Genomic DNA, 27,208 nt, shown 5'->3' with positions numbered 1-27,208 from the left:
TTACTCTAATATATATATATATATATATATATATATATATATATATATATATATATATATAAATATTAATATTAATATTGTACTCCTATTATACTTCATTCTATTCTATTTGATCAAATATCTCATTTGTTTTTTTAATACTAGTTATTAATCACTCTTAATTTATATTTTATCTTGAATATATAAATCATAGAAAATAGTCAATTGATATCTTATTTAGAATATAAATTTTATTAATATTAATTTTTCATATGAATAAACCAAACACTATTATAGATATTTAAGATTGAAAATCTACATCTACAAGTATGCAAAATCAAATGGAACATTTGATAAGAATAGAAGGCAGTGTTGAATAATATTGAATGCAAAAAAAAACCAAGAATCATCATCATTGTAATCGGTGTATCCGCTAGGAAGAGAAAAAAAGTAAATATTATTGATTTTTTATAATATAAGTGGGATAGAGAATTGATAACCCAAGTTTAAGGTTCTATGAGTTAATAAGCTTGCAAGAAGGCTATGTAGCCCGCTCTAAATGATCCTTACTTCACGAAACAAGCGGAAACAGCATACAAAAATCACAAATTACTGGAAAATTGGTGTCTCCAAATCAGGCATAGTATCTGTTTCACCCTTTTATTAGCACTTAATCGAAAAAACATGTCTCGGTTTCTCAGACATTCAAAAGATGTCCGGGAAGATGGGCAACCAGAAAACAAGCGGAAACAGCATACATATTCACAGGCATGACGCCAGTCATTGAAGTTGTACTGATACAGAAGTCGCAGCATTATTTTTATCGTCATCATTTAGTAACCCCCTTGAATAAAGGCGTTCAAGCGGTCTAATTCATCTCGGTGCTCACTAACCACAGCACGGACTACGTCTCCAATTGACACCATACCTTTCATACCTTTGTCATCAATCACTGGAATGTGTCGAATACGGTTATCTGCCACACCCCAAAAAAAGAGTTGTTAGACATCGTTAATGCATTACAATTATAGAAAAACATCGGACATAAGCCATAATTTCGGCTTGGCTAATTAACCTGTCATCAGCTGCATTGCCTTCAGAACCTTGGTATCAGGCGTAACTGTAATGAGTTTGTTCTGCAAGCACATAAAGGGTTCCATAAAAAGACATAAACAAATTCTTAATCAAAGTCCAAAAGCGATCATATTCGAGTTAGTAATAGGTGTTGGAAAATAACCCACATGCGATATACATCAAAAAATTAGAGAGGTTGACTAACATATATACTTCATGGGCTACTCCTCTTAATACCAATTGGTTTTAGGATGGCACCTCATTCGACTTGTGTGTAGCCAACTCTCCTCTTATGCGGGTCAAATTTATCAATAGGATAGGATTTAGATGTGATATACCTCTTCAGTCATGATGTCACCAACCTTGGTGGACTTTGAGGATCTTCCTTGTACTATGATTTTCCTCAGGTAATCTGGAGCACATAAGAGATATTTAGTTGCCTAAAGTCTTGTCATTGTGCTTTTGTTAACCGCATTTAGTATTATATGAACTAGCTTAGGACATACGGTTAAGCCAAAGAGAATGACACGTTGACATCATAGAATATGGTAATGCTAGCTTGCTTTGAATACTTTTCCCACTTGTATATGCAACCAAGTTGTGTGTAAAACAAAGGTTCCATGCAAAGAATATCAATACCAATATTGTAAAATGTGTAATAATAGTGTGGAGTGACATCTACTTCCATGTAAGATGCAAATGGTGTACACTTTCATGTTAGTATTTCGGACTGAAGGGCAGAGTGAACAATTTGTAAGCATATAAACTGTATAAAATGTAGTCACCAAAAGTTCTAACTATCCCAAAAAATAAATCTCTTTAAATAATCAATATCACATCCAACTGAACCAAATAACTAAATAAGGTTGCAAAGGGAGACGGGCCAAAAAAGCAATCATCATACCAAGGTGGGATAGGGTATTATCAGCATTTCAGTCAACTGCCATTTAACTACAGAATTATAAATACTTCTATGTTCTACTTGGTATGTATTTATGAAATCAAAACAAACTTCTAAGTTCTAACCAAAAGAGGATTTATCTATAAGGGCTTTTGTTATGTTACAAAGCATCAAAATACACAAATGGTATTTTACCAAATACTCTACTACTTTTGCATGGTTCAACCGTCAGCCAGACACATTTCGTGTTCTGTCACAAAAGTATCATTAGCAAGACAATGATTATACAGTGCTAGCTGCTATTATGCTTTTCTAAACCAATCACAGCTTTATTTCTTGTTTCATTAATACGATGGTCTTTCATCAATCAAAAGGTATACATATGGTTCCATATATGAAATTAAAATTTTTACATATGAGTTCTATAGATAGAAGCCCTTATTGCAGATGACTCGTGATATTTAAATGAATAACATCAGAGCAGTTTCAGGTCAGATACTCTAATCATCTGAATTGATTTTGGACAGTTCATATTAAGAAAAATAGATAATTTAAAGGTCTTTTAGAAAATTTGTCGTGTACCTCTTTCTGTGATGATGCCAGCAATTGATTCTTTCTCTCCAGGCTTCACAACCACCAATGCTCCCACATTGTGTTGTGTCATCTGCGAAGAGAAGATGATGTCCAAAATGAAGCATAACGACTTCAATTGATGAACTTTTCTATATTAGCGTTTCCTTCATTCCTTTCATCATGTTATGCTTGAACTAATCTGATTTCTTCTTTAACTTATCTGTCTGTTTTTTCATTTTTATATTCTTTCTTTTTGAATTTCTTTTCTACGATTCTTAAAGGTGAAAAGAACAAATCCATAATAGAATGAAAAAAAGTAAACCTCAAAACAAGAGGAGACACAAGATGCATACCGACTTAACCGCATCATAAACTGAGTCATTAGTTGTGCACCAAAGCCAAGAGCCATCAGCCCCTTCACCCTTTTCTTTCAAGATATCAGAAATAGTAGTTCTCTCAAACCCATGCTCATCCATACGAGCAGGTGTAGCTGACTCAAAGCGTGCAGACACAACAGGTCTCAAAAATTGATTTCCCAAGCGTACATGTTGCAAGACTACATTCTTTCCATTTAAGAGAAGACCTCTAACAGCCCCTTGCATTTTTCCCTGCAAAAAATGATCACAATATAGAGACAACATTGACCACCCATTGACCTCAAATATGACTTCATGATTGTTGCAACTTGCAACAATCAAGGTAGAACCCATGGGAGAAAAATGGTGGCCAATATGCAAGGCCAAGAAGTGCTACTATAATTGCAAAAGCGGGACGTTCAATTTATATGCAAGGAGATGAAAGGGGATCTAAAGAGGATAAAAATGTCGAAAGAAGGAGAAAGAATGAAAATAGAAGAGGAGGAGTTACTATAACTATAAGCTAAGGGGACGATGATGGTTATGTTATTAAATCTTTATTAAATGAGGAGGTGATTAAGGAAAATAATAGATGATGTACTTTGGTTTTCATTCCATGTATAATGCGAGAACGAGGAATTCTCAAAAATTGAACTTGTGATAGTGCCATGTGACTTTGTCAAAATGATGAAAAGCTGTTGAGAGCATTGAAGAGGTGGTGGTTGTCACACAAGATAGTGTTAAGAGGAAGTGCATGAAGGAACCTCATATCTTTTGGTAGATTGGAAGAGAAAGACTGTTCCTTTTGAGGCTTGTGATGGAGCTTTGAAGGTTAGAAGATGGAGAGCAATGCTCTAAAAGGCGTAAGGAGCACAAGCAATTTGTATGTGTGGAATGAAATCGTTACTCAACAAGGCCATAAAGAAAGTGAAAGTCACCAATTCACATTTAAGAAAAGAAACTTAGTCTTGAGGAGAATATTGTTGTATCAAGTAAATTTCGAGAAAACAATGGTCTCTTGGGCAAGCAAAAAATCTACCTGAGCAACATGGTAAAAGGTCGGTGGTGCAAATGCTCTAGAAAGCACATGATTTGCTCGGGCAAGCAACACCTTGCGTCATGTGCTCAGAAAAGCACAATTGATGTGATTCTTGTTATCAACCAGCTATCACCAATCATTTTAAAGTGTAGAACAAATTTACATGCCATCATTTCTCCCCGAAGGAACTCTCCTTTTCTGGGTTTATGTGGATGATTATAATTATTATATAGTCTAAATTCCGTCACTTGACTAATGACCATGTTGCAAATACACTCAAAATCATCTCTACTAGTAATCTTTTATCAGTAAAAGTCAAATCAATGAAATGACTTGAATAATTCTAAGTTTATTGTCGTCTTTCTCGAGCAGCCGAGGACTCTTTGGTAGCACCCTCCTTTATGGGTATGGGTTATCGTCTTCTATCCCTCCCCACAGCCTGAACATAGTTTCTGTGAGCGAAACACAGGGGTACGATGATGATGATTCTTACAATACTAGCCTTTAAATGGGTAATCAAAGCAAAGTTTTAAGAGAAATTTCAACACAATCAACTATAAAGTCCGAACTTGTGGTAGATTTAATGTGTTCTAACTAGTAACAACAGTGATAAAACACATAAACGACCCAGTAGACAGTAGTCCTACTTATTCCAGAAACAATTTGAGCAAAAAAAACCAACCCAGAAAAACAAATAATCATAACATCAAACCAAAAATGGAAAAAACCTAATCCAAACAAAAAGAAAACAAATTACAAAGAAAGCAATGAAGATGTTAAGAACTGAACTTGAGAAGAGAAAAATGAAGTTAAGAGAAGAAGTTAAATACCTGAGATTGATGAAAAGCGAGAGAAAATTGATGAAGATTTAGTTAGGGTTGATGAAGAGAGGGATTGATTGCAGAGACAAACAAGTGAGGAGATTGATTCAGTGAATGTGAGTACTCTTTTTGGTTTTTATATTCATGGTTTAGAGCTTTATGGGTGTAATAAAATAATCCAAAATATGACATCCCGTGTTGTTGCTCAATGCTCATGGATAAGAACAGACAACTTCGATGATGGGGACCACTTTTTTACCTATTTGTAAAATAATTAGCCGTTTGAGTTTGCAATATTTTCTTTAAAAACTCAAACGTAAATTTTCCGTAATCTTATAATTAATATGGTAGACATGAACTTTTATAAAAAAAATTAGTAGTAGCAAATTTTTTTAAAAAATTCACAAATAGTATTGTACTTTTAAAATTTAAACTGTCGTAATATTATGAACTAAAAAACGTTAGATTTTTCGTTATCATGAAAAATTTTCTTTTTACCCTTGTCTTCTTCAACCATCTTCTTCATCTTGATCCATCTTCTTCTTCGTTTCCATGTATAATTTCATTTTAAGAGATCAATAGAGGAATAATAATAAATAAACATTGAGTCAATCGTTAAAGAGGAAAAAAATTCTCCCATATTCTTATCAAATGTCGTATTTGTTTTATTGATACTATTCACTAATCGTTCTTAATTTATTTTTATTTTTATTTTTAATTTATAAGTTAATGCATAGTTAGTTGGGATATTGATTAATTCATTTTAATTTAGATTTTAATAATATCAACTTTTATATTTTTTACCAAACACAATAAAAATAATTAAAATTAAAATAGTTTATTGACAAATGTGTAAAATTAAATGGGACATTTAATTAGAATAAAAGTGAATATTAAACTAAATTCGACCCAATATTCAAGATAAAAAAAATTACGGTTTTGTGAATTATTATTATTATACTTAACTGTTAAAAAGGAAATATTGATAAATATAATTCAACTTTCAAAATGTCTAGGTAAAAGTTGGTATTAAGCGATTAGCAGTCGCGGTCGATGGGCTTTCAGCTATCGTTTTCGGGTTAAGTTAATTATTACTCTTAATCAAGATTAAGATCATACAAACAACCATCATGTGTTTCAAGTACCAATAACTAATTTACATGTATTTGCGTGTATGTATCATATTAGCATACTAATATACTTTCTATGTCCTACTTAAACAGAATCAAAGACAAAGATGGTAAATTTTAAAAAAAAAGTACTTCGTAAATATTATGAAAATAAATGATATTAAAGAAGGTTTAAATGTGTAGTTAAATAAAACGAAGGTGGTATAGTCCAATTTCAAATAAAAAACTAATGATGCAAAATAAGTAAAACAATCCAACAAGTAATTTGAGTGTAACACAGAATATAGTATTAAATAATAATCCAAAGTCCATATAATATTAGTAATTAAATAAATTTGTTACGCCAACCATATAACCATTAATTATTAATTAAACCTTGATTGACATAACATTTGTAAATATTCATAATCATGATGATTCCTATGGGCGATTCCTATTAACAAAACCAAAACCTTCTATTAGTATTCCAATGGGCTTGTTCAAAATAGGAGTACTAAAGGAGCATATAATGAACCGAGAACAGGAATAAGTTTGTAAAATAGATAAGTGTTTGGCAAATAGCTGATAATTTATAGTTAATAGCTAATAATAATGGATAATTTGATCAGCTTGACCAGTTGATTTTAAACCCGTTAATATGAACATCTTGTTCAAAACAACTTATTCATAGCAAGTTATTTCAACCATCTAGTTTACCAAACATTAGCATTAACTAGCTTGACCACCCAAGACCCAACCCTCTATTTGTATCAAAATAAGCTAAAATTGTCCAATAAATTATTTTGTCAAATGCTCTCTTAAAAAGGTATTGTGAGCACAAATATTAATATGTAAATATAGCAAAAGCCGTGAATATAACAAACTCATTGGAACGAGAAGTATAATTTGGATAAAGAGATAGTTTAAATACATGAAGCCAACGGCCAAAATAACGGGCTAGTTATAGATGGTGCAATTATTTTCTCTACTAGTGCTCAACTTATAGTATGACAACCAGAGTCACAAAATGCACCATTCTAGTAGAGGCAGAGCTAATATATTGCAAACAGGCAAGGATGCAACAAAAACATACTGATAGAAATCTACAAATTACACCACTTCACAAAAAATGGATCAATAATTTACTGGTTTCGGTGTAGTTGATCATGTAAGGCAGAAGTATAGTCTCCGAATTGCAGGTCGGTGGGTGGATGCAGAGTAAAAACGTAGCAGACGGAAGTGGATGTAACTAAAGATTTTTTAGTATGCACAGAATCTGGCAGAACTCCGAAGGTTAGTTCATCAAACTGAAATGACTCCTTCAAGAAGAAGAAGCAATCTCTTCCCAACTTCTCCACCTGAGACACCACCAAAAATATGTCAAATATGCAACACAGTAGAGTGAAACATCGACAGGCAACAGACGACAACTTTTATGTTTCAATGCTATAAAGCATGAACTTTCTTAACAATGTCCTTGCTATCACTAATATGTACTTTTGACTGCTGTTTATGGACAAATATGGATCCCAAAAGAAAAACAAAATCATGGAGAACTGACTATACAATCTTAAAGTAATGCCTAGGTCCAAGGCACAACTAAATAATACTTTTATGGGCGCCAAAGAGTGCTTGTCACTCACTGCCAGTCCCAAGAGCGGATAATGAAAGTGGGTGTGCGGCAGGTTTGTGACAACCAGATCGGTAAAAACTAGTTACATCCCCATGAATCAAAAATCAATTATCATAGAGGGTGTCCCCTAATTCATGTGGATGACCACTGGAAATGACCTATTTGTTCATCATTCATGTATCCAAGCACTATTTTAGGATTAAGGTTTTGGCATTGTTGTATCTATGGGCGCATATATACTGGGTCGAAGTCACAGCAAGTAATGCACATAAGACAGAAAATCAAACCAACTGCTATACCTGTAGGTAGGAGAACCTGATATTGTTCATGACAACAATGACCTGAAAGTCAAATAGTGTATCGGCCAATATACGGACAGCCAAATGCTCAAAGAATTTCTGCACTAGACGCTTATCCTTCTGTAAGATTTCATCACAACTATCAAATTTCGGAAACCAGAAGATTCGCTTCAAATTGTCCCAAGGAATACATTTTCCATCTGATTCAGAGGTAAAAATCTCAAAAGGTTCACGGATGCCCCACAAAATTTGAACAGCAGAGAGTGATGGATCAAAAATAGTGGTCTCTAAGAGAGAAGTTGTTGCTATAATTTTTGATGGTTTATAATGTTGAGAGAAGCTTGATGAAAAATGAAAGTCTGTATCATCCAATACCAATATATGACCACTAGATGATGTTGGAAATAATTTGATAAGAGCTTCAGCATCAGCCTCCTCTTCTGGAATACATAAATTTAATTCAGATGAAACAGCTTGAGCACCAACCTCATGAGAAAAGACACATGAGTCGCCATTCCGACAACCCTGCAACAAAAATTTATCACTGTTCAAACAATGAAAGAAACTAGATGGAAGCGGAATATACTGAATAAAAAAGTCATAACAGGTAAAATAGCAACAATCGTGAAAGTGATATAGCTAAAGTGCAAATCATGAAAGAAGAAAATTACACTATAATCAAGAACTTTTTTCCCGTGATTACTTATTCTTATTTAAATCACCACTTCCACTATTCCTATTTAATGTTCCTATCGCGGGAATTAAGAAAAATTAAATCTTTAAGATGATGAAGATATTATTTTATTAAATAATAAAGTTAATTGAGAAAAAGTTGGGACCATAAGCATTATATATATATATATTTTATATATATATATATATATATATATATATATATATATATATATTAGTGGAAAAAATATGGGGACCACACACATTAAAATATGATAAAAGTGAAAACATGTGGAGACCATAAGCATTATAGAAATGTTAAAATAAAGTTAGTTGAAAATATATGTGACCATAAGCATTTAAAAATATTAAAATTAGCATAACTAAGGCTAGTTATGTCCAAAAATGTGATATAAATAGAAAATCGAAGCAACAAATGAAACGCCTAAAACGGAAAATGGGAATATCAAAAAGGAATAGATGAAGTACTTAGTTACGCATTCATTGACTTGTTTTAGAGTCGTGGCAGCTTTTGTATTAATGGAGTCATGGAATACATGTGCACAAAAGAGGACTAAACACCATATATTTGTATAGCTGCTCAACTTCCTTCTACAAAAGGAGAGGCAGGGTGATAAACAAAGCCAACTTTGCCGTTTCTGTTATTCACCACACAACCAGAAAAAGGATTCAAGTTTCAAGTACTATTGATACAATAAAATAACATTTGTGGCAATACTTGTAGTGTCCAAAAATCACCATTCAATCCAATGTAAGAAAAATACACAAGCAAAAGTTTGGACACACGTCAATATACCTGTAAAGATGTAAAATATTTGCACACTGGTCTTTTTCCTTCCATTGAATGGGAGAACCAGCAATCATTGCCTCTACTACAATTCCCTTGGACATAATACCTACATATTGATGATTCCCCAGAAATATTTGATCTCTTCTCATCAATTAACTGCCGAGGGTCCTCAATTAAAGCTTCTGCATGCTGGATTCGAATCTAGAATACAATCAACAGTGAGATGGCATATAATCAAACCAACAGGGAAAAAGAAAAGCCATGCAAAGGATATTACCTCTTTGATAATATTTGCAAACTTCTCTGCCACACTTTGACATTGAAAGTGGCATGAGGATACAAATGGCATTGCAAGACATTTCTTTGTTTCATTGTGCTCATCGTCCTCAACAAGAGCAATAGCATCAGTACTTGGCTGACACTCTAAAAGGCACACATGTCTGAAATCATAAGGTTCATAATAAAAGGGTAAGCCGCTAGATTTGGCAAGAAACTGGGGCCGATATCGATGCAACGAGCATAGAATGTCATTATCTGCATGAGAAAGTGCCACGTATCAAATCAAATCTTAACAACAATTGAAAAGTTCTAAGGGTCTGAACTCCAAATCACATAACATACATGCTTCAGAAATCTGATTCATCGAAGACGACAGCAAATTATGAAAGCGGCACCATTCTTCTTCTATTCTGGAAAGCTTTGCCTGGGGAGCTATTGTATCCTCAACATCCAAAAGCTTTTTAAGATGCTGCAACCGATGCTTATCCTTCATGGAAATAAAAGGTAGAGAACAATTTAAGTCCTCCATCTACATCAATAAAAAAATATATATACCTTAGTCCAGATAATTGCAGAAAGACACCTTGAATACACGTTCCCAAAATTGATACGCACACAGATTCGCTAAGAATACCACTTCCTTTCTTCCAGCCAAAGAAGAGTTCTCTTCATTAACTGCATAGAAGGAGTCCGTATACTCCATAAACTGAAATAATTGCCATATGTTAGAAAGACAGATGCATATATGTCGATAAAAATTGCGAAACACCATCACCTTACACTTATTTAAACATAAAATTCAAATATGATCCATTAGAAGTACCAAATTTTCCTGACCGAAGGGACGGATAATGGGCTGTGGTTGCATATCCATCAATATGCCCAGTAAAATCCCCTCACGTAACATTCCAGCGCTACCAAACTTAAGGATTAGCACAGAAGCATCAAATGATAATGAGAGACTGGAAAGAACCCTTCCGTAAAATGTCGGTTCACATCGCCCCCTTGGATGTGCTTTGTTAATGGCCTTCATACGTACAAGTAAGCTCAGAGCATCCTCCACAATCTCAAGATCTGGCGGGTCTAAAGCCTTCTGCGACAAAGCTGAAACAAACTCAACACCATAAACATTAGTCAGGCCACAAACAGCCTGTGCACTACTGGCATCACACTATTGACTATGAAACAGCTAATAAGTATGAAGTGATATATGACCTCATATTGCAGCTAAAACATGTTTTATCATATGACACATCAGAATTTGTGGGGGCAATAAGCATATCATAGGAAGAATAATTGATTTTAACTAGGAGCAGGCGAGCAGCTATGTATTTGGGTAAGGTAAAAGGCCGTAGAGCACAAACAAAAACAAATAGGACAAACCAGATTTTGTTCAAAAGGCCGTAAATGAAGAAAATAAAGTGAACAAGAACAGTGAGCGTGTTACCTTTTGGGTCATTAATAAATTTTGATTCAGCACAGCACATAAGGAGCACCTGTAGCCTCAGTGATAGCTTAAGAATTGAAGGCTCCTCGAAATCCGGCAGCTCATTGTAAAACGATCCAGTAACTAATCTATAAATCTGACCATCACATGTTCGACCAGTTCTTCCTTTACGCTGATTAGACTATAACAAGATTCTCTGAGCAATTAAAACTTAGATGTGCAAACACGAAAGAGTTAAGTTCAAGTGTGATGATACTGTAGGAAATACCAATACCTGAGATTTAGAAACCCAAATAAGCTCAGATGTATCTATTTTTCGATTCCCATCCCAATAGACTTGTAATGACCGGCAAGAATCAATCACATAAGCAACATCAGGAATCGTCACTGATGACTCTGCAATATTGGTAGCTAATATAATCTGCACAAATGATTTGAAAATAGTGAAATCAATAGGACAAAAAGCTAAAAGCATTCTTAATGGTCTTTTGTAACACTTGAATAATTGCAAGTGTTGTCCATTCATTATAATTTTTTAACATGTGAATTTGTAAGTCTAGGTCAATTATATCCTTTTCCACTCTTGTCCTCCAAGTTATCCTTGGTCTTCCTCGCCGTTTTTCCAAGTCTTTTGAGCTCCACCTTTTTATTTTCCTAACCGTTCGCTAATACCCCGTTTTACCACATGCCCAAACCATCTTTAATGATTCTCTTTCATCCTTTCCTCAATATTTGCAACGCCTAAACCATTTCTTGTAGCCAAATCTTCAATAACTTCCATCAAATGCCACAAAATCTTGTTTGGTTCCCTCTCGATACTAAAATTGCAATATGTACTCGATTCTTATTGTGACTTATCTTAAACCCTCAAGTTTCAAGCTTTATTTCCATAGCTCCAACTTAGCATTCTCATCCGTCATACACTAAAATCCACCACAATTAATAAGGTATGAATGAGAAAAAAATAATGTGGTAAAAATGTGAAGGTTGATAAGATTTCAAACCCCACAGCAGGAAACAATTAGGGAAAGAGAAGTCTCCTCGAAGACATGAGTACAAATGGCTGGGTTTTTTACCGCATTAATCAATTGGGTTGAGTATAAATATGAGTTTAGAGGGTAGTGAATAGGTTTGGGTATGAATGGTGGCTAGGTGGTGTGTGATACTGGTGGCTATGAGGACTTAGCTGTCCCATTACTATCCGCTTCATGCCAAAGCATAGATGGTGGTTAGGAAGGTGGCAGGTATGAGGAATGACCCGCCCCACACCACCCGCCCCATATCTACAGCCACATAGTTATGTAGATGATCAATTTTAGCTTTTTTGCCTGCATTTGAGGGTTGTATATGCATCAAATGAGGTGGGATTATTATAAAACTTCAAAATTTAATGCCAATTATACCAAAAGATAAAAAAGGAACCACCAACCACAAAAGGAAAAACATGAAAATACAAATGTACCTTACGATGAGACTTCGATATCTTCATAGCCTTCAGAGCCTCATTAGTATCTATACTACTGTGTAGAATATGGACCTTAAATTCCGAATCAAAGGGCTTTAATAGAAACCATTGCTGCTCAAGTGAATAGTATGTAGGAAGAAAAATGAGAATACTCTTTTCAATGTCTGGCTCATTTTTATGTATATACAAGACTAATTGATGAATCAGCTTGTGCACGTCATGTTTGATATCTGCCTTGGCCAATAATGGAGTTGTGCCATGACAGTATTTCACAGACAATGTGTTTGATGAGTCGGGACTCTCCTCAAGAAGTTCAGCAACCTGACAGCAGACAGGAGGGTAAGTGATATTTCAAAAGAAGCATATTTAAGCATCAATCATGAAAGAAAATTTTCTTCTCATCAGTTGGCACAGTAATATTAGAGCATTATTTTTGAAACACTACTAAACTAACAAAGAAGAGACAATCTCGAAAGTTTAGCATAAATAACAAAACAGATCAAGCAACAAGAAAATCAATGTGTATACCGCTGCGCTACCAACAGAAAATATCAATCATCAAAACAGGAAATGCTGTAATGATGTGTAATACCACCTTGAACAACGGAGAATCAAGCTACAATGCAGTAGCCTACTACAAAATTAGTCCAAGAACAGGAGCCCTACCGGTCACTTCCACAGAATAATAAGAGTCAAGCAAAAGCTCCCCCTAGCTAACAAGTTCATATTTCTGCATATCCTAGAGCTGATGGAACTTTCAATGGTGCAAATTCTTTTATTTTACTTTGGTGTGTTCATGAATTCCTTAATTTTTCATCGGTGATAGTTGGGTGACTGTTTAGAGTAATTGCATGGAATCTTCTCATTATTGTGGTTGTGCGTTCTGAATCCAGTTATGTGGGCAATTGGGCATAGATTATGTCTGGATTGGATTTTCTTTATTGATCTTTTATTTCAATGAAATGTCATTAATAATGAAATAAACTAAATCATGAGTCAAATAACACAACGTTCTTGCATTTACTGAGTACTAATTAAAGGTAAAGGTAAAAAAAGAGAACTACTTGAGTACTACTTGAGTAAGTAAAAAAAGATTGGAACTTTTTACACCAAGTATGAAAGGAAAAACCATTTTCTATTGTGCAAACAAAAAAGAGAGCCCGTGCTCTATAATATTAGGTGTTCTGCTATGATAGAAGAGAACAACCGACACTTTTGTGATAATGCCCCACTTGATCAACCTTGGTATGCATGCAACCAAACTTCTTAGGCATGTGAAATGAAAGCTACTGAGAATAAATATCAGATTGTGATCCTTCAAATGTAATTGACATTTACAGAAGTGCTCTAGCTTCGGAGAGTCAAACAACTTGCAGAAACCAAAAAAGATCAAGGAAAGAATCAGAACATAAATCCAGTTAGGATATGTATGGACCGGAAACTCCAAAATTCTCTTCAGATAGAGAACTTTGTGCAAATGAAAATGACAAGAATGAAAAGCTCAAGCACCAAGCAACCTGTAGCCAGTAGCCACAGTACAAGTCCAGACAAAAGTGGTTATCGATACACATGCGGAGTCCTCAGCCTTGGATATTGACATTTGCCAACAATCAAATAAAGGTTATCTCAGCATATCCTCATTCTTGGATGATGAGATAAGTAAAGGGTTTTAAATATATGCAAACACTGACACGTTCATATAATTTCTAGTATCTACTTTCTATTTCCTAGGGCGAAAAACTCAAGGGCTTATTAAGTTGAAGATTTCATTGAATAGTTAGGCAATTAATTCCATACAGAAAATCTCACTCAAACAAGTGAGAAATCAAAATAATTAGAACACAGAGAAAGTAGAAACGCCGGGGAGACTTTGAAGTTTGAAGATCAACTACAGACAAAAAGAAATAAATTAAATTGGTAGGTTACCTGTTCCAGGTAGAGGACCTTCCGTTGGAAATAAGTGTGCTGGTGGGAACTAGGTATAGCAAGGACTTCCACTCTTTCATCCCTGCCAAGATCCCTGAAGTAATCCCTATATTTTGAAACGTCAGCAGTTGCAGACATCAAAACCAGCCTGCAGAATTTGAATCCCATCAGGAAAGTTAAGGCAGAATGAAATGCTACAGCAATGTGCTAATTAACAATGTGCAACAATTAGAAATTGTGTTCTTAGTAGCATAAGTCTTTTTGACTTCTAGTTTCTACAGTAGCTATGTCAAACGTTTGAGTAAAAGTAGCCATACAAGAAAATGAAGTAATGTATAGGATCAACAAGTTAAACTTTGTCGGTTATACTTCTGTGTACACAACAAACTAAATTGCAGTAATTATACAATTCTAGTGTGAGCAAGTAGTGCATTCTCTGCAATGCATAACCACCAATCAAAGCAAGATGATGAAAATAGGAGAGCTCAAACAAAAAAGGAAAAGCCAAGAGGAACAATAAAATAAAGCACATGAACAGAAAACCTCATGTCTTTGTTTCTGAGAAGAAATTGTTTCACACAGAAAAGAACAAGATCGGATTCTACGGATCTCTCATGCACTTCATCTAGAATGATAGCCTTGTACTTAAGAGCATGTATCCCCTTCTCCCGCATTTCTTCCAGTAGTACACCAGCAGTTTTAAAGATAATTGTTGATCTACAATGAGACATGTGTAAACTTTAGTATAGCTACCCCTTCACTGATACACATGTATACTTTCCTCTTCAAATGCAAAAAAAAAAAAAAAAAAAAAAAAAAAAGAAAAGGTTCAAAACTGTCTACATAGAGATGCATAGAGTTAAGTGCACACATAACGGGAAAAGTGAGCTCTAAATAGACAAAAATGCATAATAGGAGACAAATTGTAAAACCAACGTTTACGTGAACTACTGAAACTTAAGGAGTTGGGATATATGAAAATTATAATAAGATTTATACAACATTTACAAATAACCTAATAGTAATATAGTAACAACATTCCATTATCCGAATGCCATTAGGTGAATCGCACCTACCTAAATGAGGTTTGGAGGGTTGAATGTATTCAACTTTACCCTTGTTAACTGATAACAAAGAGGTTGTTTTCGATTTACTTTTGGGAGCAAATATCCTCTTCAACTTCGTAACAATAAAAATTGCATGTGATTTAATGAGTCATTTTGGTTACGCTATAATCTGAAACAAAACAACTTTGGTCTATCAAAATAACGGATCATTATGAATAACCTAATTCTGTGATAAATTAGCCACGATATCATTCATGCACACCATTACCTGGATGACATGACCTTAGAGTGACCAATGTGATATCCAACCTCGTCTCCCAGTTCACTTTGAACCATATCTGCAACCATCTTAGCCACGGCAACAACAGCGAATCTTCGAGGCTGTGTACAGATAACAGGGGTGAAGTTCGCTTCACGGAGAAACAATGGAACTTGTGAACTTTTCCCTACAAAACCGAGAAATGATACACTTTTATGAGATTCAAATTTTAAAAATGGTCAATGAACAAATTAAGTAGGTTTAACATTCTGGTACAAACCTGCAGGTATAAGACAACCAGATCCCCCATAGATTCAAGCGAGGGTAGCGGCGCTGTATGTTTTGTGGTCATACTTCATACGATTGTGACTCTTTTTTTTTTTTTTTTTGAGGTGGCCAGCACTCAAAACAATTCAAAAAACCTAGACATTCTATGATTCTAGTTTCTAATGAACATCAATTGCAGTTTACAATTACACTAGTACTAAAAATACATCCTCACCAAGTCACTACTATCATTTATTATCAGCAAGTCTTTAGAAAAAGTCTAAAACATGTGCAATGGTTGAACTTTTTCTACCACAAGAAATAGTGAATCATCTTGACACATAGAATCTGGAGCTTCAACGCTCTCAACCTTCAACATGTATGGAAGATTAAACCCCAATGTCTTTAACATGTCTAAATTTTCCAAATGTTTTTTATTTGCTTTTATGAAAGAAACATTTGATGTACTAAAACGATCTTTCTTGATAGCATTGAAGATGTCCCTTTGAGGGGAGCATCAATTGTAAACTCACAAGTGCTTAAAAACTACAACAATCATTAATAGTACATTTCAAATTTAAAATATAAAAATCATGGAATGATATATTTTGGAAGACAACTCAAAATTAAATTCGATTAGCACAGAGGATGAATTAAATTTTACCAATGCATAGATCAAATTTAAATTTAAACTAATACAAAATTTGTTGCTCTAAGGGTTTGCCAAATATCCAAAGTTGTGTAATGAATAGGCATTTTAGATAATAGACTATTAATTTGTGATATTTTAGATATTATGATGTGGAACCTTAGATAATAAGCTAGATAAAAGGGGGAAAGGAGAAAGGGAGAAGTATTCAATTATGGCCTATAACTCACATTTTTACCATCAAGTTTCTGCATCTCAAACAAGTTTGCAATATTGCTATCAAATAAACAATGCAATTTTATCTTACCAAGAAAATAATGCTTGGATGCACTCGGGTTCATACAATGGCCATACACTCTTCTTCATACAAGAACAACTGCTCTCATCGAGGAGCAAACTTCATAAGGGACGATTTTACCAAAGATCAATCAACAAGTAACCAAGCATTATAGTCTTGGTTAGATAAAATTGCATTGTTTATTTGATAACAGTATAGCAAACTTGTTTGAGATGAAAAATCTTGATGGTCAAAATATAAATTATAGGCCATAATTGAATACTTTCTCCCTTTCTCCTTTCCCCTTTCCCCAATTTATCTAGGTTATTCTCTAAGCTTCTACATCATAATATCCAAAATATTACAAACTGATAGTGTATTATCTAAAATCCATATTCATTACACACCTTTGGATATTTGGCAAATCCTTAGACCAACAAATTTTGTATTAATTTAAATTTAAACTTGATCTACCCATTGATAAATTTTAATTAATCCTCTGTGCTAATCGAATTTAATTTTGAGTTGTTGTTTCCCAAAATCTATCATTCCATGATTTTTATTTTGTTATGTACTATTTATGATTGTTGCAGTTTTTAAGCACTTGTGAGTTTATAATTGCTCCCCCTCAAAGGGACATCTTCAATGCTATCAAGAAAGATCGTTTTAGTACGTCAAATGTTTCTTTCATAAAAGCAAATAAAAAACAATTGGAAAATCTTGACATGTTAAAGACATTGGGGTTTAATCTTCCATACATTTTGAGGGTTGACAGTGTTGAAGCTCCGGATTCTATGTGTCAAGATGATTCACCATTTCTTGTGGTAGAACAAGTTCAACCATTGCACATGTTTTTTACTTTTAATAAAATCCAAAAGGAAAGTCTTTATGACATTACAAATGACACAACTGGCAGTAGTTACAATATAAATCTATACATGAACAATCAATAATACCCAAATTGAGATTGATACGAAAACAAAGGAGATTTAAGAAAAATTGATCAACTAACCATATCAACAAGATGCAATTTTTTCTAGGAAGCCCATTTGTAGGGTGCATACAGTGTGGAATAGTCTTACAACGGATAAGAATAAAGTGCACACTTGTGTTGGTTTGTGGGTCGGCAACCCCATGGGTAGTGTCGCCTACTTGGACAAGGCAGGGTGTTACACAGTATTATTCCTCCCCTTCAGACATCATAAATTCATGAATTTCCTTACCAAACCACAATTTTTCAGTGACGAAAAAAGGCTAAAAATTGAATAAACCATAACCCATAATTGTCCATTGTTACAAAATCTAACATCAAATTTAGTATTGCATTGCAACAAAAAATTAACATCCTAGCCGACGGTAGTCCGCATAACCAAATCTAAACGTCAACCAAAATTAACGGCTCTTAAAATTTCCAATTAAACTCTCCAACTTTGCAAAAAAAAATGAACTAAATGAAGCACTAAAAAAAAAAAAAAAAAAAAAAGCAGAATTTTCTAACACAACAGTAAGTGTACTAAAACTCGAATAACCAATAATAAATTAAAAAATATATATAAAAATCGAGAATAGGCGAAGAAGCAATACCGCAACCAGTTTCACCGATGACGAGAGTAACTCTATTATACATAATCTTCTCAACAATTTTGTCTTTTATGGCCATGATCGGGAGAGAAGCTAAGTTGGGGGAAACGGGAGAAGAATGTGATGAAGTGAAGGAAGAAGAAGACGTCAGCAAAGACGATGTCGTTGAAGAATATGACTCAGAAGACGACTCCATTGAAGCTTGGTAAAGCTCTGGAAAGAGAAAACAATGGCGGAAATACGGTTATATTCCGTCTTGGTCGTCGTCTACTCGTCTTTGTTTATTTAAATTGGTGTACGGCTACGGCTTTTGCTTTTGCTTTTGCTTTGTGCTGTTTGCCCTTTTATTTCTTTACTCTCGCGCCTTTGAGAAGGATTATTCGGTGTGACGCAGGTTCAGGGAGGAATGATATGAGAGAGACGTTGATTGATTGGAATTAGATTTTGTGGTTAAATAATATCGGTTATTTGTAAAGTTAACAAATTAATATTAAGTGGTAGGATTGATAGGGTGAGATTTTTGTGATTTTAATTTATTTTTTTAATTTTATTTATTTTATTATTATTGTTATTGTCTATTTGTGATGATTTGCAAATCACAGTTATTGATTAGAAATTATTGATATGTATACGTAGGGTGATTGTTAAAAGGGTTTTTCGATTAGAGTGACTAATTTGATCAGTAAATTTTGAATTTACTATATATAAGCATTTGTTTAAAAATATCTTATTTATAATAATAAGTTGTTCTAATCAACTAATTTACCAAATACTAACATTAGATAATTTGACCGTTCAATTTTTTATGTGTCTAAATAAACTATTATTGTTCAATAAGGTTAGGTAATTAAGGGACGAGCACCAAGAATTGAATGTAGGGTTTTACGTGGTATATATTTCTAACTAAGACGATTTATAATTTTCATATATTTTGAAAGTGACCAAGTAAATTTGTTGGGATAGTTGAAATAAAAAAGATAAGAAATTCAAATTGTATAGATGATTTGGAATAGAATAGTATCTCTATAATATTATTTATTCTTAGCAAACATATAAGTATTTTAAGTAATTAATTATCCTGAGATTATTGTGTTTCCTAAAGTCACGTGTGTACATTCGTTTGCGTATTCAATACAATACAATGCAATATTCAAGCTAGACCTGATCAAACACCGAGTCGGGCCGCGCCAAAGTGCGGGCCTAAAAGTTTTTGCCCAAACCCGTAATATGCAGGCTTTTTTGCAGGCCTATGTTATATATTATTTATACATAATTAAAAACACAAATTACAAATAATTGAAATAAACAAATACAATTGTTACATATTATACATAATTTAAAATACAAATTACAAATGATTGAAATAAACAAATTTGTTACATATTATACGTAATGTAAAACAAATTCAAAATGCAAATCATGAACAAGCTCCTTTTCGGGCCGGCCCGCGAGCCAAACGCCATTTCCAAACCCGTCCCAAAAAGGCCATATTTTGGTACCCAAACCCTCATTTTTTCGGGCCGAGCCGCCCATGATCAGGTCTAATTCAAGCAAATAATATACGAATCTTCAAAAAAAAAATAAAAATAATATACAAGTATTATGGTATTAGAAAGGTATTATTATTCGTCGCCATCCTTTTCATTTTATCACCACCCCCTAATTAAATTACGTTTTAGACTCTGGATTTAAAATTTGCTTAACAAATGTAAATCTCACTTAATAACACTATTATCACTTTAAACACATTAAATATAAAGTTTAAACGTAATCCCGAACATTTTTATCGCGACCCTATATATATATTGAATTTTCAATAGCGCCCTTGCATGATATACGAATTCAAACACAGTTTTATCTCTCTAAAATCTCTCTAAAAACGTTCTTTTATTTTAAACAAGTTGATTACTAGATTCGATTCACTATGGCTAACGAAAGCGACTATGAATCGGATCGAGTACGTATTTAAATCGATCTAAATGGGTGTTATTTTTTTTTAAAAAAAAGAGTCGCACAAAACGTGCGAGTGGACCACGGAGGACTCGCACAAAACGTGTGAGTGGACCATGGAGGACTTGCACGTTTTGTGCGACTCCTCCGTGGTCCACTCGCACGTTTTGTGCGACTCCTCTTTTTTTATTCTTTTTTTGATTATATACATTATTATTATGTAAATTATATAAATAATTTTTTATTTATTTAGTAATTTATATTATTTATATGTTGTAGTAAATTATTTATATTATTATTATTTTGTAATTTATTATTATTTTCTTATTATTATTATTATTATTATTATTATTATTATTATTATTATTATTATTATTATTATTATTATTATTATTATTATTATTATTATTACTATTATTATTATTATTATTATTATTATTATTATTATTATTATTATTATTATTATTATTATTATCATTATTATTATTGTTATTATTATTTTTTTTATTGTTAATATTATTATTTTTATTTTTAATATTATTATTTTTATTGTTAATATTATTATTATTATTATTACTATTATTATTATTATTATTATTAGTATTAGTATTGTTATTATTATTATTATTATTAGTATTGTTATTATTATTATTATTATAATTAATTTAAAATAATTTATTATTTATATTATTAATATTATTATTATTTTCTTATTATTAATTTAAATTATTTATAATTATATATTATTATTATTATTTTCTTATTATTTAATATTAATTTGTTTTATTATTATTACAATTATTTTATTTTAAATTTTGTATTGTTATTATTTTAATATTAACTATTGAAGTAAATTATATTTTTTATTTAATATTAATTTGTATTATTATTATTTTAATATTAATTATTGTAGTAAATTATAACTTTTATTTATTATTGAATATTTTTATTATTAATGTTTGTATGTATAATTTTTTTTAATAACCTAACGTATGGTTTATTTGATAGTTTAAATTTGCAGAACTTCGAAAACTTATGAGACAATGTAGATTACTCTGATAGATTTGTTACGGATAGGAAATTTGATTCCGTAGATGAATTACATAGTTTGGCCGATGAGATAGCAATAACAATTGGTTTTTAATTTACACGTGCTTCTTATAAATAAAAAGAAGGACGTTCTAGAGTTAGTTTGTATTTAAGATGCCACCGCTATGGTAATATTAGGGATTTGCATAACCTAAATAATGCTGCCTGACCTGGTTCTAAAAGTAGAACATGTCGGTGTAAATTTATGATTGTAGCAAGTAGTCATAAACTAGGAGAAAGACCTTGGACGGTGAGGGTGTGTCTAGGGGAAAAAGGTAGACATAACCACCAATTTTTAGTGTACAGAGATGGTCATGTAAGGGCAAATAGGTTGAATATAGATATTCGGCAGCACATGCGACAGTTTAGTGCAACCGGCATGCAACCTGCCTTTATCATGACTTCAATTAGAGAAAATTTTCCTGGTTTTTTTACTAATATGAATCAAATATACAATATTAGACAGTCAATTAGAAGAAAAGAGATGGAGGGTAAGACTCCCCTTCAACACTGTCTTTATATGGCCACAGAGCATAATTACGTGGTTTGGACAGACCTTGATAGTGAAGGGGATTTGAACAGATTATTAGTTGCAAATCCTACCTCAATCAAAATGATACGTACGTGGCCGTATGTTGTGTTGATAGATACAACATACAAAACAAACAAACAAAAGTGGCCACTCTGTGAAGTAATTCGAATGACGCCAACCAATCACAACTTCTTGGTTGTGTTCTGTCTGATGCGAGATGAGGCGACTGTGTCATATACGTGGGTGTTACAGGGATTGAGAGATGTTTTTGACACAGCTCAGACTCCTAGCGTCATTGTCACTGATCGAGATAAGGGTTTATCTGCAGGTATTCGTGACGTCTTCCCAGGTAAAAAGGTTTTGTTGATTAATTAGTGTCGTTCTCTTTATTGAATATATCTTAATTACGTTCAATCGTTGTGTTTAATGTAGATGTGCGGCATTTGTTATACATATGGCATATTGCCAACGACGTTGAGAACACGGTGGACAAGTTGTGTGGCGGGAAAAGAAATCAACAAGGGAGGGTATTCAGGAAAAGTAGATGGAACCCCTTGGTTGAAAGTTCTACACTCAACGAATTTGAAGAGAGATGGCAATCGATTGTGACTACCTAGTCGGTTAGGAACAGAAAGGTCGTGAGATACTTGGCTGGAACATGGATTTCACTTAAAGAGAAATTTGTGCATGCATAGACGAATGACTATTTACATATGGGTAACCAGACTACTAGCAAAATTGAAAGCCAACACTCGTCTTTCAAGTATTATCTTGGTAGCGGTAATAGCTCATTTGATACCCTGTTTAAAAGGGCACACGCACAGATAACAAACCAGCAAGCCAGGATCCAACAAGCGCTACAAGAATCCATGAATTCTGTTTCAAGATCGTTGCGACATCATTTCTTTAGACTTTTTTTATATCTCCATGTATCTATTTTTGCCTTGGAGCAGTTGCGGCTTGAGCATAACAGTATGTTAGATTTGGGTGATTATGTACTTAACAAATGCGGTTGGGTACTTCAACGCACCCATGGATTGCCGTGTGCTTGTTATTTATATCTGTCGATCGGTTCACAAGGTGCTTTGTATTTGGATGACATTTATCCATTCTGGAGTACTTTGACGTACACAAAGGTAGGAGATGACACCAACGAAGGAGTACGGCACGCAAACGCCGATGACAAAGAGTTATTTCAATCGTTGGTCGATGAAGTCTTAAAAGCTAATCCGGTTGTTGTACGACGCTTATCTCAGGTACTTGAACATGAATTACACCCTAATGGAGCCAATATACCCGAGCCTTACGCAAGTCCACCTAGAAAGGGAAGACCAACCACAAGCAAAACCCTTAGAAGAAATAAAAGCGCATTTGAATATAGTAGATCTTCATCCCGCGGGAGATCCAGTGGTAGATCTAGTGGTTGGGAAACACAATCCTCAGTTGGAATTAAGTTTAGTTTCAACTTATCCGGTACATGACTTTCCTTTCCGTTATTTAAATTAGTTTGTTACAGCTTAATCTTACTAACGTTATTTTTAATAATTATAGATGATCCAGTAGGTCGTAATTTTTCACTATTTCCATGGCCCAATCACATCCCGCACATTCTCCCTCTTTACTTCTTTGAATGGTTTGATGTTATAGGTAATGGTAACTGTGGTATTAGAGCTACTGCCGTCACAGAGTTGGGAGGCGAGGAGGCATGGCCTCTTTTAAGACATGCAATGTGCATGTGTAACGGCCCGGTTTAAGTGACCCGGAAATATCATGCGAGAACATGAATCCGGCTCACAAACGGACGCAAGAAAACTCATCTTTACTCGGATCGTCAACGTTCCAACGGTAAAGGAATATGGTCAACAAAGTAAACAGCGCCAAACAAAACAAAACAAACAAATCAGCGGAAGTCTTTACATACAACTCGAGAGCCCACCGGCCTCTAGACTAACTAAAATTGTACGAGATAAAAAGAAAACATCATAAACTTTGGTTACATAAACTGAGTTATTTAGACTCATTACAAAGTAAGTCTAGACTTGATAGTTACGGGTTCTAAGCTGAATTCTCACTCCAGCCCCCTCCTGCAGTTAACCTACTGCACGTCATATGATAACACGTAGCAGGATCCAAAGAACAACCAATACACGTCAGAGACTTCATACATATACTAAACAGGTTGAATACAAGCATTGTGTTTACCCTAGCATGCAAAGGCTCTATTATGTAATCTTTATTCATTATTTCCAACCTTGTAACGTTGCCCGTCCTGTTCGGGTCGTACAAGTCATATTCCAAATTTGTTTTGGTGGAATACACTTGGGAGAGCAAATCCCAAGGCAACCACCTACCTAAGACGTTGCCCGTCCTGTTCGGGTCGCCAAAGGCTAAGTATGCATACCCCCATGGTGACCATAAAGATCCCTGAATGCCATGGGAAAAATAGTTGATAGTTTTCCAATTTATTTGTTAACCCTTTTGGGTAACATATCCATAAATTCTCAATTTCCACATAATTATTTCATATTATTTGAGGTGTCTAATCCTTATGTGATTACAATGCCTTGATTAGGAATAAAACAACATTACTTGCACAACCATATAAACAGTATGGTCTAAGCGTGTATCTTTGAACGTTGCAAACACACGTTGTTCAAGCACAATTAAAATTTCGCCCTCTTATGAAACGAGGTCCTAAATAACACAAAACGATCACGTATTAGACCGTGTTCACACATTTAATCCACTCAATACCATTAAGATATCACTAAGACTTGATAATTTCAAATGTTTTCATCAAACTCCTAATAGTTCCAAATTTACATTCTGACCAGAAACTTTTATGGTCATTTCGGACAGTCTAGAAAATTCAAATTAAAAATCCGACTTCACCACTGCGTCCGGAACGCATCAATTACCTTGGGTACCAAATTTCATAATTTCTAGCATCCAATTACTATTTTTAATTATTTTAAGCGTTTTAACGAGTTTTAAAACGCATCGGTTAAATAAAACAACAACGAAACACACCCAATACTCGGATCGGGGCGCCACTACCGAGGCAGCAGTTGCTGTCCGAAATTCCTTCGACTTAAATTATTTTTATTTTATATATTTTTTTTCTATTTAAATTATTTAATCCTTTTTAAATCTCCATACCAAAATACACCTAACCAAAAACCAAATTAAATTTTACTAAAATAAAACAAATAAAACCAAATCTCCTATCACACAATCCACTTGATATTTCCACACATGTAACAATACATAAAATCCCCATCAACAATCTAAACCATCATCAAAAACATTAAACTAGCAACTTAAGATATACTCATCCACAAGATCCTTCAAGAGCAATTAAAGTTTCATAACCCATAATAATTAAATTAAGTACTTGATTCTCTTATCAAATTAAAATTTTGTAGAAAATCATATATCATCATTTTTTTTTTGAAACAAAACATATATATAAGGACAATCCTTTAAACAAATCAAATTTTGTTAAAGGATTTATAAACTCATGGATACTTACATTACTTAATTGATACACTTAAAATTTCTTTTAACAAACTAAAATCTTGCTAGAGAAATATAAATTGTAAAATAAATCCATTTTAACCTTTGAATAGACTTTATTCTTATAACAAATTTAAGCTTTGTTAAAGAATGCAAATCAAGGAAAATTTTATATAATAGAAATAGGATTTAATCCTTTTAACAAACCAATTTTATCAAATGATTATTAAAGAAAACTTATATAAAATACTCAATCCTCCTAATAAGTCATAGGATATCATCATAAAAAGAAAGAAGATTATGTAATCCCATACTAAAATTTCTTATAAATAAAAAATAGTAATTAACAACTTCACTTACCCTTTGATTAGAAGATTGGATTGAGCAAAGAAAATGTTTTTTTTTTTTTTCTTCTTGAGCCGAAACCAAGAACAACAACAAGGGGAATATTTTTTTCTGAATTTTTTTCTCACTAAGAAGATTAAAATGTGATTAGGAATGTGAGGAATTTAAATTGAAGCTTAAGGATTAATAGGCAATTTAATGGATGGCTTTAAGTGTCATAATTCACACTTATGAGAGGAGTTACAAAACTCCTCCCCTTACACTTCACAACCGGCTGCCTCTTCCCCTTCCCCTATTTAAATTTTTTTTTTATTAATTAATTAATTAAACAATTATTATACTATTGTTAAAACAGCACGAAACGTCACGCGATAACATCGTACGCGATAAAACTTGTTACCGTTAAAATTAACCTACTTTATTACTTATAATTAACTATGTAAAATAATATAATTTAATATCACTTATTTATTTTATTTATTTTATATTTTATTTTATTATATTTTATTTACTTTTAAACCCGATAAATTACGGGGTGTTACAGCATGGAAATGCAAATGAACAGAGACCAATACGTAACTGTGTATCTATCGGAGGAGGCGTTAGACAATGCTATATTCTGAATTGATTTCACACGGCAATGGACCTGCTCCTTATATTCACTGGATGGAAGCACCGATGCATTGTACTCTGCAGCAACATTTTTTAACATTGGCATTGCTTATTATGGTTCTGCTGACGGTAATCCGATGTACAACTGTTTGGTTCTTCCGTTTAAGAAAGCAGCGGGTGTGCATAGTGTAAATAAAGTTATACATATATGTTGGGTGAATAGAAATCATTTTGTTCAACTATTAATGAACGACGATTCATCTCCACTGCCGCCAGTCCAGCAATCATGGAGAGAAGCAGTTGACAATTCTTCAAGACATATAGAAACAAATTTTAATTGCAGGATTTTGCTTTGGAATAGACTATACGGGCCACGACCACCACAACGTAATAACACCGCTGAAAATGTTGTAAATTTAGATAGTCCATAGTGTAACACATTGTGTACATCATTATTTAGTATTACTACATATGTAGATGAGATTCAATTTGTAGATAGTTCATAGTGATACTATTGTGTACATCATTATTTAGTTTAACTACACATGTAGATGGGATTTTCAATACGTGGATGAAATTCAATATGTATAGAATTGATGTAAATTAATAAAAAGCATTGATGTAAATTAGTTTTCAATTACAAAGACCAACAGTCTATGAAGGGACATGCCCCTTAAAAA

At 33.4% G+C, this 27,208-nt stretch overlaps 2 protein-coding genes across 5 annotated transcripts; both read right to left on the bottom strand.

Annotated features, from left to right (window-relative positions):
* Positions 1-599: 599 nt before the first annotated feature.
* Positions 600-4,930, bottom strand: LOC130814021 (CBS domain-containing protein CBSX3, mitochondrial-like). Its single transcript, XM_057679993.1, has 6 exons — positions 4,753-4,930; positions 2,881-3,135; positions 2,537-2,618; positions 1,392-1,465; positions 1,055-1,115; positions 600-955 (listed from the first exon to the last, which is right to left on the bottom strand). Exons 2-6 carry the CDS (start codon positions 3,127-3,129, stop codon positions 813-815), a joined length of 609 nt encoding a protein of 202 aa, XP_057535976.1. The 5' UTR covers positions 3,130-3,135; positions 4,753-4,930; the 3' UTR covers positions 600-812.
* A 1,809-nt stretch (positions 4,931-6,739) lies between these two features.
* LOC130814019 (DExH-box ATP-dependent RNA helicase DExH8) lies at positions 6,740-18,884 on the bottom strand. 4 transcript variants are annotated; one of them, XM_057679989.1, is made up of 14 exons: positions 18,488-18,884; positions 15,720-15,897; positions 14,928-15,101; positions 14,385-14,532; positions 12,456-12,779; positions 11,268-11,414; positions 10,994-11,174; positions 10,370-10,650; positions 10,130-10,252; positions 9,889-10,033; positions 9,545-9,801; positions 9,274-9,468; positions 7,785-8,309; positions 6,740-7,210 (listed from the first exon to the last, which is right to left on the bottom strand). In XM_057679989.1, exons 1-14 carry the CDS (start codon positions 18,678-18,680, stop codon positions 6,995-6,997), a joined length of 3,087 nt encoding a protein of 1,028 aa, XP_057535972.1. In that variant the 5' UTR covers positions 18,681-18,884; the 3' UTR covers positions 6,740-6,994. The 4 variants fall into 4 exon arrangements, with proteins under 4 accessions (XP_057535972.1, XP_057535973.1, XP_057535974.1 ...); XM_057679990.1 differs by lacking the exon at positions 18,488-18,884 and adding an exon at positions 15,991-18,478; XM_057679991.1 differs by lacking the exon at positions 18,488-18,884 and adding an exon at positions 15,461-15,620 and having other exon boundaries at positions 15,720-15,857.
* Positions 18,885-27,208: the final 8,324 nt, after the last annotated feature.

Source organism: Amaranthus tricolor, chromosome 5 (assembly GCF_026212465.1).
Source record: "Amaranthus tricolor cultivar Red isolate AtriRed21 chromosome 5, ASM2621246v1, whole genome shotgun sequence".
NCBI lineage: Eukaryota > Viridiplantae > Streptophyta > Magnoliopsida > Caryophyllales > Amaranthaceae > Amaranthus > Amaranthus tricolor.
Note: the sequence above shows the minus strand (reverse complement) of the source record. Positions and strands in the feature narration are given on the sequence as shown.

Bases quoted from the DNA above. Each gene is read 5' to 3' on its own strand.
- LOC130814021 (XM_057679993.1), bottom strand. From the start codon at position 3,129: ATGCAAGGGGCTGTTAGAGGTCTTCTCTTAAATGGAAAGAATGTAGTC. The intron at 2,619-2,880 runs GTATGCATCTTG...TTCTCTTCGCAG, and splicing joins TTTATGATGCGGTTAAGTCG to ATGACACAACACAATGTGGG. The intron at 1,466-2,536 runs GTACACGACAAA...TATGTGCTCCAG, and splicing joins TGGCATCATCACAGAAAGAG to ATTACCTGAGGAAAATCATA.
- LOC130814019 (XM_057679989.1), bottom strand. From the start codon at position 18,680: ATGGAGTCGTCTTCTGAGTCATATTCTTCAACGACATCGTCTTTGCTG. The intron at 11,415-12,455 runs GTACATTTGTAT...TCATTTGTGCAG, and splicing joins TATCGAAGTCTCATCGTAAG to ATTATATTAGCTACCAATAT. The intron at 10,034-10,129 runs GTGTCTTTCTGC...ATTTCCATGAAG, and splicing joins TTTGGGAACGTGTATTCAAG to GATAAGCATCGGTTGCAGCA.